At 39.8% G+C, this 12321-nt stretch overlaps 1 protein-coding gene across 5 annotated transcripts in view; it reads right to left on the reverse strand.

The window, feature by feature from the left end:
- prdm16 (PR domain containing 16) overlaps nucleotides 1-12321 on the reverse strand; it is a 191041-nt gene that overhangs the window by 77221 nt on the left and 101499 nt on the right. For all 5 annotated transcript variants that reach the window (XM_077544910.1, XM_077544890.1, XM_077544882.1 and 2 more), the window contains exon 3: nucleotides 3100-3147. In XM_077544910.1, the coding sequence (XP_077401036.1) occupies nucleotides 3100-3147 (48 nt within the window). The remainder of the gene's footprint in view (nucleotides 1-3099; nucleotides 3148-12321) is intronic.

Consider the following 12321-nt stretch of genomic DNA (forward strand, 5'->3'; position numbering starts at 1 on the left):
CGCCCCCATCTTTATATCACCTTTAAATCCAGGGACTCTAAAAAAGAAACAGCCGTACTCTGACACCCTATTAACTTCCACAAACCTGGGTGTGTGTGCAAGGGCGAATACATGTAAGCAGGGCCTAGACAACTAAACAGACGGATAGTCAGGTTTTGTGTGGTCGGAGCAGACCAAATCAAACAATCCCTAATACTTTCCCCAATGGCCTCTGATAGCCATCTATAGCTTGAACAACACCGTCCTGTCTGCGGAGCGAGCCAGTGAGCCAAGGAATGAACGGAGGATGAATGCATTAAGTAGAGAGGGGATTCAGATAGCAGATCTATTTATTTTCTGTCTGCGTGCAGATGGGAGGATGCACGTTTTCTCACATGCACTCTCAAAAGGGTTCGTTCCGCATTTACGGAAGCTGAGTATACAACGACCAGATTGATATTTTTTAATGGTCAACTTGTGAATAGTGTGTATGTAGTGCTGTTTTTGTAAATGCTGCATGACGAACCAATAAAGCCCACGCAGTAACAATTATTTATTCGAAAGTTATAACTCAATTAACATTCTGCCTTAATCAAGCATAGCGATGGTGAAGGCAGAAAAAGTCCATGTTTACATGTGTGTTTGATGCAGATGAATGAGTCATGTCATAAGAAATGGCTCATGCATAATTGCATTCATATTCATAACAGGCATGTGGCCTGTTGCCACCTGGTGAGGGCCCACCACAACTCACAAGCTGCATAATGATTTGTGTGGAGAGGCCGTGCGTTTTATATTTTACATTCTGCCGGTAATTGTACAGTTTTGCTGCATTTAATATGGCACGTGTGTGCTGGGGTTCTAGAAAACAGAATTTTTCCACTTTGTACTAAATTAGGAAAAGGAAGCAGCTTAAATACCATGTGGCCAACTCTTAAGTTTTACTAAGTATTCATTGACTTGCATGTCTTCCTGCTTGGTATAAAAATGATACGTCTGACTTCAATCAAATTATTATTGCAATATATGTTTCTAATAAAGACTGATGGGATTAAAAATGTTGCACAAGAGATTTTCAGTGATGTTACACTTTATATAATTTAAATGCACTTGATTTGAAAAAGTGGAAAACAAGGGAAAGTGGAAAAATTTTACATCCCACAAATTTTTAACCCCCATTTATCATAGGAAACAAACAGTACACAACCACCCAGGATAAGAGAAACACCGCAATATATCAAGACCATTAAAACTAGTTTTACCTCTCTCACATGCTTAAATGCATGTAAACATATTAAAGGGCATATAAAGGGCACAGTGTGTTTGCTCCAAGGTATTCATCTTTCACTCTCTGTTGAAGTTTACTAGAGAAGTGACAAACAAAACAAATGAGAATTAAACATTAACCAAACCATGTAATTTTTCACAACATACAATATGTCTGCTAGTTTGATGCTAACATATAATGTGAATGTCATAGATGAGCTAACCAATTAGCATATGTGTTATGTTTAAAAAAAGAAAATAAAGAATCAGCAGCACACAGATACTAAAACATGCCTATAATGATGAACGCTTGTTTTGCTGTTGATTGAGGGAAACTTCAAAAATTGACGAACTAAGCATTGACGTAAGTGTTTTTTTCGTCGATCAATGTATTTGTCAATAACCAAATCAGTACCAAATGACGGACTCCTGTTTTATATTCATTGGTACATCTGTACACTACCCTGTGGCACTACCCTGTGGCTATTGTGAAAACGCAGCGGAAAAACGTATGTATTCAAGTTTGAAAAATAAAAAGAAGAAGAAGAAGCCAAAGAAGAGAGATGAAGAAGGAGACAAAGAAGAAGAACTCCTCTGTGAAATGTAAGAAAATCACATTAATTTTGTACTTATTTTAGCTGGTCACGTCATTTAACAAGGTTTGTTTATTTGAAAATGTATTCACCCCTCACTAGTTCATCACGATCATGACGACTACAGAGTGACGGGTCGGAGTAATTTACAGATAATCCTAAAATAGCGGCAGCTGGTGAAATTCACTGACCTAAAACAGCTGCTGTATGTAATATAGCGTTGATGGAAGCGTGGTAAAAATAACAATGACAAATTGATGATTGCAGTTTGGTTCAGCTTGAAATAATGATGGATTAACTATGACGGACGGGTGTCCTGGCCATTGACGAATGATGAACGATGGACCGTCAAAATTCATTAGTGCGTCCACCTCTGTTAAAACGGTAAAATGTGGTACTGTATAACGATATGTGGTTCACCCCCCCCCCCCCCCCATTTCAAACCTTTGTGCTTCCTATTCTACACAGGTGGTTATGGCACTGTACTTATTCTCTATTATTGTTTATAAGTGCAAATTTCTCATGCCCAACATCCAACACCATAAAGCTAAAACCCTTGCCTAATTGCTCATCGCTCATTTTGATGTCAGTCCTATACCCCCTGTTGTCAGTGACCCTGGCTGCCGCCATGCTCCATGGCTTCACCAAGTCACAGAGAGTGTCCACTTGGTTAGGGCCATTGTTCTTTCATGGACCATTAGATGGACATGAACCCCAGCGCTGGCCGGTCCTGACCTGGCAACATTGGCTGCTAAGGCGATCTGCCAAGTCTCTTCAATAAATTTATCACCTCATAAAGTGGTCAGTGACTGCTTAATGAGATGTATTGCTCTTGGGTACCAGTGTCAGTGCATTTTGTGTGTGTGTGTCTGAAGCTTTCCCAAAGTTTTCTTAGTTTGAAGGCAAGCCTTTGCCATGCCTCACTGGTCAACAATACTGTAAATTCCAAATATGTAAAATAAATATGTGCCTGGAAAGAAATGATACCCAAAAAGAATGAACAAGACTTAAAATGAAATCAAGCCAGAGAATATTATTTTGGAAAAATGTAAATGTACATTACCAGCCAGCTTCATGCTATTGAATGACAACATTGGTCTGGTAATGTTTGTGTGCTCTACGTCAGCGTGTTGCTGCGCTTTCCACACAATCAGACTTTTTGTTGCATCCACAATTACCTTCCCAAAGCGCGTATGCACAGCTGACTTATGTGACACAAAAACAACACAAAGCTGACCAGACTCGCATGAACAGGTCCTACCTTTTTGACGCAGCTGTCAGGGGAGGACTCGTCGTGGTCATTCATCATCTGGGAAGAAAAATAATTATGATTATGAGGACAAAAAGGGAAATGACTTCAGCATAGAAAGAGAATATCGATCTCTGTGCTGTACCGGGCTTTGGCCGAGGGGTTGTGACATGAACACAGGGTGTTCACAGTACATCACGCTCATCCTTTGGGCAACAAATGTGAACAGAGGGTTATAATAATGGACTGCGAGGTCACCAAAACACACACAAACACACAGGAGCAAACATTACGCTGCACACGCCCCTCCTGATGAATGAACACCCCAAAGATTTGACGTTAATTCTCCGCTTCAGCGTTGCAGGAAATTTAGCTGAGACTGTGTCTACGTGTGTGTGTGTGTGTGTGTGTATAATTAAGCCTTCAAGCAATATTTACTAGGGGTAGATAGGTAGCAGAATGCCGCCAATGTCTGCCACAGGAAATGAGGGAATGATGAAGTGATGGTTACGCTGCAGCAATGAGAGGGCACTTCATATTAAATGCTAAATGCTAAGCCAGCGTCTTATTTGATGTCCTCGTACGATTCCACTTAACGCCCATAGATGGCAAGTGATGAGTAGTTTTAGATGGCATGACTTTTCGGGGGAATTTGTTATAAAATATCCTCAAGTACTTATACCCGGCAAGGCAGCCACCCTTTCCCTGCTGCCATCTGCCCCTTAAGACAAAGTAGAGTGTCCTAGTCTTAGTATACAGGAAAAGTTTACAGTCCATTAGAAGAGACATTTATCTGTGTCACAATCTGCCACAGACACTGTGACGTTATTCTTTGCCACACAGCTACTTCTTTCATTCACTTTTCTGCAACCATGTTGTCAATTTCACAACAAATGATGGATGGTGGCGCATGTAGACGTGCTCAGTCACACAAGTCGCCCATAAAGGTGCTCTAATTAGTTAACTTGATAGAAAAAAAAAAGCTTTGAGCTAAAACCAAGGTTTGTGCGCCTCTAAAATAAACACAGATTTGTAAATTGTTCACTTGATACTTGGCATGGTAATAAATGGAAAAATAGATAAATAGATAAATAGATAAATAGATGAAAGGAACAGAATGTTTAGTGTGAAGCGACTCATCGACATCTTCATATGTTCATCGTACAATATCTGTCACAAGCTGTCAGAGTTGAGCATGCAAGTTGCAACCTGAATTTTTTTTTAAATCTCCATCCCTTCCTATAGGTACAATCTTCTAAGTTCATGCAAATTCAGGTTGACCAGCATCCTGGATCAAATTGTGTTTGGTTTTAGAGGTTTCACTCTTGTTTTCCCCGTCTTTGAGTGTTATTATTTCTTTAGAAATGTCATTGTTATTAATGGAAATGACAATAAATCATTGTGAGACAGACTGCAAGATGTTGGAGGGGTGTGTGTTCAGGGGACTTCCTCTTTCTTGTAATGTACCAGCTGCATCTGTTTACAAAACCAACTACTTGATTGCATCATCTATAAATGCACCCAATAAATGTAATATAAATATACTGAGGTATAGTGGAGTAGCATCAGCATGCTGTCAACACGCATGTAAAAAAAACAAGCTTAGTCTTTCAGTTTTAGGTGTGAGGGAGGAAGAACAAAATGACAATCAAAACATGCTAAAGAATAGATTCAGCATAGACCTTGTTTTTTATTAAATGCAGTTTGGGTTGCCCCAAAAATGGTTACTGAAAAGTGATACACATAAAAGAGTGTTTAACTTGGTTTCCTTGAATAGAAAAACGGGCAATAATTTGCCAAAGAAAGCAATAATATTGTATCACCACTCTTTCAGCAAGTATATCTTAATGTTCTACATCATCATCAGGAGTGTTCATTAGAAGAACAGCATACATAATAAAATAATCAAAGTGGTTCGATACCAATGTATCAATATTGTACTGTGAGAAATGTGGTGATAGTGACAACCATGCTTTATCTCATTCGCATTATAGTGAAAAAATCAAACTTGTTAACACAGGAAGAGCACAATGGTACATACTTGGACAGTAACATACCAAGATTGCAATTCAATATATTAGAATGTCAATATCTATACATTAACACCTTACAATGAAATTTAGTTTAATCCATAACAAATGGTGATTCCCGTTTAACACTGACACACAGCATGCAAATGTGCCCAACACATATGCATGAAAACTGACATATCCTGTATATAACACACACACACACATATAGATGCAGACAGACCAACAGAACCATACCATGCAAATAAATACAATATTAATTAAAGAGGGAAAATGTGATTGGCCAGTGACTGGTGCAGCTTTGATTTATTGCACGTGCCATTTCAAAGTGACTTTTGCTCTGGCTCAGTGAGACAAGTCCAAATAGAGGCTAGCTTATGTTGAGAAGGATAGATTTTCCACTGCATAGACAGAACTAAAATGTCCATTTGTTCTGTATCTAGCCCGCTGAGCGCTGACATGTCAATATGTCTCACGGAGAAGAGAAAACACCGCAACGAGGGTAATTAGAAAGTGTATGTGTGTGTGTAACTCTCGCCCTGGCCCATATGACCTCAACCAAAAACAAATCAAGTTATGGCTTGATGAAAGTGCAGCCACCTGCACAACCATTCCACTCATTAGCGGCATGCATCAATGTGTGTTTATGTATCTCACCATGTCCACGCTGGCTCCTTGCACACCAGGCAGGAGAGAGCCTGCCTCGCTCCCATTATTAAAGTTTCAATGCACAGCTTTTGTTATTAGACAGAGTCAGGAGTCTTTCAACGCCACTTTAGCACCATTCGTATTGACGTGCCATGATGACCAAGCGCACAAAAAGAAAACACAGCGTGGAGCGAGAAGTGTGAAGTGACTGAGAGCTTTTGTTTTTACAGGACGTGTCACAGTCTAAAACACTTGACGGAGCTAAATCCCGCTCCGTTCATTTCCACAGCTAAATTAATGTGAAAAGCCAGCAGAAATGCCAAAGGGATTTCTTTTTTTTGTGTGTGCATAAGGTCCATTATGCACATATGGTCGTTGTATCCCTCCCACCAAAAAAAAATCACGGCTTACGAGAAGAGACTAACGCAGAATAATCTATTTATACAAGTCACAGATGTAAAGGCTGTGTTAACGGCCGTAGCAATTGCAGGAGGAGCTTGACATGAGCTTGCTCATCATCATCCTCAGAGGACAACTGGAGGTTTGCGCCGTAGGAAAATGTTAGCTCTGTGCTGCCAAGAACAATTCTCCTCAACTCTGAATAATAAGAAGCAATACGGCAGCACGGCCCAATAGATGCCTACGAATGTCACAAAAACCACAAGTTTCCAAAAAGAACCATCAGCAAACAAACCTCAAGGTTTTTTTTTAACCAGGGCCCTGTCGGACACAGCCACAGCAAAAAAGCCACAAATTGAAAGTTTTGCTCACATTTATTGGGATCTCTTACAGCCTCCTGGCACGCAGCCTGGACCTTATTTTAGTGGATAGATTATTGATCTTTGGGATGGAGTGATGTGAAAAGAAGCGAAGGTCAAATCTCTCATTGCAAATATTAGCGAAATATCTTGTTAAAAGGCATTTTGCACTGGTCAATTAAGTTTGGAACGATAAATGTGAATCAGAATTTAGAAGTGTGTGACATATTAACTGGAACATAACGGAAAAAGAGAACAAGTGACCCAAATGACTCTGAATGCACTCTTTGTTGTATTCCACAGTATTAAAGAAAGCTGTTATTCTTTCTTTAAATTCTGTTCATAAAACTCCACTGTAACATGGAAGTGACAATTCTCTGTTGACCATCCAACAGATGGCAGAGTGTCTAGCTCCAGTCATAGTGTACCACTCTCGCTGGCAGCCCAACGAAAGCGTGCTGAAAAGAGGAACGATTCTGCCACGCCACTAAACGAGCCAAAACGCAGAGCTCAGCTTGATCAAAGCACCTCGAACACTGCCAATTTTCTGGGAAAGGTTTAAAATCAAGAACTGAACCCGACTGCCCCAAAAAGGAAGAAAAGTAGGAATATGAAGTTGCCAGTGTTATTTTCTCACAGGTCCGTTGCTATCATTCGAACACTCCAGATAACAAGCCATTTACACTTTCCTGCAAGAATCAGTTCATGAATGTTTGAATAAGGATACACCATGAATGCAGTCTGCTTTTTAACAACAGCCTGTCTCGGGACCTTTCGCTGTGTTCGCTCCTATGAAACAGTATAAAACTGGACTATTTTGGGACTTCCCAGAGATAGGGGCCTTGACAGCTGACCCAAAACAAGACCAGAGCTATGACCTCTTAAGAACATGCCTCAACAATGAGGTTGCCCATAGAGCTTAAGTGGTAAGGCAGGGGAGTAGGAAACAAGGGCGAAATGGTCGCTGCTAAATAGCAGGAAGCTGGGCGTCCATCAGATAGAAAATATTTATGACGACTTTAATAAGTGGAGAAGCAGAGGTGTGCTGGCCAAGGCAAACACAGGAGAGTGCTGATAGGAAACATTCTTTCTCCAGCTCCCCGTTTGTCCGTCTTGGTTGATCGAGAACGCGATTCCAAGTAATCGCCGTTTGATTCATGGTCATCATGTCCACTTTGCCGTGAAGCTAAATGTGAGACAATTATATCCAGAACATTAGCAAAGGCAATAGTGCCCGAGTTGCCGCTGTTTAAGAGAACCAGGAGGGATCCGATTAGCTTGACACTAATCGCATCAGGCTAAAGCTAACAGTCGCCCAACCCAACATCTACGCTGGGTGCGGCCTGTGACGGAACAGCGGTGATATAGAGCTTAGTGCACAAAGGTTAGATTTGGAAGGCAAACACTACGAAGCATTGTGCGACTCTGGAAAGTCACGGCCACTTGTCTAATACAAACGGCCGGTATTTACAGAATGAGCCATGACCCCGCATGGCCTTATGAGCCTTTGTGTGATTTATAAAGGAATCCCAGAGTGAAATATGCTGCCAGGGTTTTCATTGACCCCAGACGGACTTTTTCTCATCATTTCAAAGTCTTGTATGATTCACAGATCTTGCAATGACACGAATACTTGGTATGAATCAAATATTTGTGTTTGTACGTCTGACAGTTGAAGAGTTTACTGTAAAGCCTCTTTTCTTAAACATGATGATGTTCTCAAGACAAACTTTGGGAATCAAGCAAGATAACCAAGGAAGACAAAGGGAGTGGAAAGAGAGCAAATATATTAAAAGGGTCATATTTTCATGGAGCCAATGTATGATCATCCATCACCTGATGTCCAAACCCTTCATCCTTTTAAGGCCTTTGCCTCTGAACTTGATATCGACAGAGCTGTACAGATAAATTATCTGCTTGGCCTCCACTTTATTGATAAGTCATTTGGGCAGATGATCAGTAATAATCATAAGTGAATAAGTGTGTGCCGATAGATCTTGTGCTGGGAAACATAGTGACAGCCAAAGGGTTAAGGACCAATAAATAACCCCGCTTTTGCCCTAAGAGGATTGGCTGCAAAGCATCAAGAAAGGCTGTGACGTGACTTTCAGATGATATATCACATTCTCCTTCTTCATTTTGATAAAGGTTGCAGTTCATCGATATATGGCAGGATGATGAAAAATAATATAGCCTTGAATCTAATGATCTCCTATTCTTTCTATGACACATATTGCCTTGTAGCAAGCAGGGGTTATGGGAGCAAGATTTAGGATCTTGACTTGGGGGCATATAGATCGAATCAAAGGTCATGCCACTTCATTTCACATCCTGCAGCTGCCAGTGAAGCCACATATGACTGTTTATACTGATGCACTATGTAGTGCTGATATTGGCGTTTTCAGCCCAGCGGTCTCATATCACAATTTCCTTCTTGTAGATTACATGTATGCAAATAAGTTGGATGCAAGGATGTTTCATATCATTTTGTTCAGTGTTAATTAGACTTTACACCTGATGGACGGCATCGGGATCGGATGATATTTTGCTTTTTATGCAAAATCAGTGATCGGCTGTATACGTATGTCTTAATTTGTCTGATCAATCAATGACGTTATTTATCAGATCCGTAAAATAAGACATCACATGTTCTATGCAATGTTTATCAGTGTTTTCTGTAGATTTTCTCTCTGTCATGCATTTCAATTTGTATTAATTATACGTGGGTTTTTGTTATTCGTGGGCCAGGCTAGTCTATATCCCCCGCAAAGGTCGGCACTCGACGGGAGAGCAAATATAAACGTTTTTTAAATTTTTTGATTGATTCTCGTTTTTTAAGCTTGTTGATCAGTGATCGGCTGAAAAATCCAGATTTTTAAGGGACCATAATGAATCAAATCAATTTAATAAGTTTATTAAAATTTTACTGAAACATTCTGTTATCAGTATTTTTTAGTTCACATACTCTGCCATTCATACACACATCTTGCCCAAGATATAGTAAAGGAGTAGATGTTGGATCAATGCAAAATAGACAAGCATTTGTTTGGAGTTGTAAAAGTTTATACAGAGGTCAAGGCCTTCGAAGACGTTGATAAAGATGACGCCTGAGAGAAGCAAGCCCATCGTGGAAAACCTGTCAATTAGTTTGTTTTTGTTTACAGAGTTCAATCTGATATGTCTAAAACAACAAAACTTACATCAATAAATCAGTACAGTTGCAACGGTGATAGAGATCAATTATAAACACCCTGCCAACCCTCCCTTCCGTATACTTTTAAGTATCCACTTAGTTCTTTGGGCTTTCTTCATTCTCTCAATTGATTTTTTGTACAAGTGTGGCCTGTGTGTTTACATGGAAGACGTCGAGCTTAGATGTTAGGTCATCAGCGGGACAGAGGTGAATGGTATAGTGTGTGCCGCGGAAAAGGTAAACAGCGCCGTGTGTTCATAAGACAGTCTTTGTTCGACTGCAAGTCTGTGATTTTAAGTTGCTTAGTTTATTGCAGCAATACACTTGGACACACACTCTGCTTCATATGTTTCATTAAGTGTGACAAACAACTCACTCACACACTGCCGCTGACAGACATGACACTGTCCTTCCTTCAACTGCAGAGAGTATTTGTTTGTCGGGCACTTATAGTAAAAGGTCTCAATCGATATACTGTACATAAAATGGTTTGATTCACTGGCAATTACTTGTGACTGAAGCGCCAGCATGACATGCACACAACCCGGAAGTAATAAGAGCAGCTAATAGGTATAATAGCTGCTATTAAAATGCATATTATTTTGAGAATGATGTGGAGATAAACACCCACAAAAGGATTTATCCACTGCAAATGGACTGTAACTAGTGCACTTTTTATCCTTGTGATTTTTTTAGGTGGACAATTTGATTATATCAGTGATAAAAACACACATGCATGAACAGAACACACACTCACACGCACACATTGAAAGAACAGCCAACAAATTAAAAGACACTGTCAAAAGTGCTTGCCTGCCCAGTTACTTTCACTGGTGGCCAGAGTGAAGCACAGCTTAAGTGGGTGCATGACGGAAGGGAAAAGGACTGTAAAAATGTGAAGGGCACATTCATGTTCTTCAAGAAATTGCCAGGTGAAAAACAGTTGAAAAACAGCAAGAATCTACCGGTACTTCTACTTTTTGCGGTTCTGGCATTTTGACTTAGTGGCTTGCCGGACCACCAATCAGAGCCCCATACAGCAATTAAGTAAACATTTACAGCATTAGCATTTTTCTGCTGGGCAAATGTTTTGTTTTTTTTGCTTCTTTTGCTGATTTTGACTCTTTCCCCACATAAGAACAACATGAAAAATTATTTGGGGGGTTATCTCATGTTTTTATTTGTTATGGACGCTAGGATAACATGGCTGGAACGTGTTGTAAATTTACAAAGCTTATATTTAACGTTTTTAACAGAAACAAAACAACTTGCAATTGTGATTGGTTAGTTAGGATCCAATCATGAATTTTTGACATCATCCAAATTATGCGTTTTATTGGTTTAGACACACAAATACTGTATGTCATGTCCACTGCAACCATCTATGGGTCCGAAGGGGTTAAATTCCAAAATAATTCTTTCAAATCATATCTAAAATCACAATGACACCAATCTCTTATTTTTTCACAAATTTAAATGCTGCTTTTTATTTAGTTTTTTTCCTGCATTTTATTTCATGAAACCATGACTGTGGCTCATATGATAAACAATGTCTTCTCACCCATGTTGCTGGCTTGCTTGGGTGTAAAAATATTAGATATCATTGACGCTGACAGCAAGAATCTAACATTCTAAATTTGTATTCAGACATGAGTCCTGATCAAACTTGACTACCATGTAGCTCTACCACTGAAGTTGATTGGTTTGCTGTTTATATTGTAAATGGATTAATGGGCTGCTGCTTCTAAATTTTGGGACAGTTTCGTACAACGGGGTACGACGAAGCACAATGGAGCATGATGAAATTAATAATTAAATATTGCATCAGTTAGCCCACCAACCCTATGCCCTGTATGCCATATGTCCAGTCCAGCCCTGAAAATATGTGCATTCTTGCATATTTTGTAAAATGGCTACATATGAAATTATAAAGATTTTTTTTTTTTTTTTTTAACAGTGGCCGCCTCAACCTCTCCCTTTTGTCTGCACTTGTTGTATCCTTGCTCCAAAGAGATAGCTGCATTTATCACCAAGGGAGCTGTCTCCAAGTCCACAAGATCAACCCATCGCCTCCACAATAAATGTCAAGCTGTCATGATTTATGCAACTAATGAAATTGATTAGGTTGGCTACAATATGCCGCACAGTGCATTTTTGAGCCGGCCTGAAAGATCTGTATAACATCGTCTGACGATATTGAGAGACATCCTGTCAACTGTGGCTTGATAACTAATGTCATCAGTCACAGTTTGGCCCTGAGGATTCTTGGAAGAAGATATAAGTGAGTGGCGATAATGTAGCAGTCCCAGTCCCACGTACAAAGGCCATTGTCTGATGTTTTTTTGTCATCAAAACACAAGCTAGATTCAGGAGTTGCCAACTTTGATCTGCTCAAGGATGGCGAGGGAACATTTGCAACAGTGAAGATCGAGGACTTTGTTGTAGCTACTAAATGGCAGATATAGTATGTAACCACAAACTAATATAATAGTACCACCCACATAAAGCTATTGTGCAAATCCTGCATACTAATAATCAAAGACAAAACACAGGTGAACATGACATATCCATCCAGTTGACCTTCGGGCTCATCACAAATGACTTT

This window comes from Vanacampus margaritifer, chromosome 1 (assembly GCF_051991255.1).
Source record: "Vanacampus margaritifer isolate UIUO_Vmar chromosome 1, RoL_Vmar_1.0, whole genome shotgun sequence".
NCBI classification, from domain to species: domain Eukaryota; kingdom Metazoa; phylum Chordata; class Actinopteri; order Syngnathiformes; family Syngnathidae; genus Vanacampus; species Vanacampus margaritifer.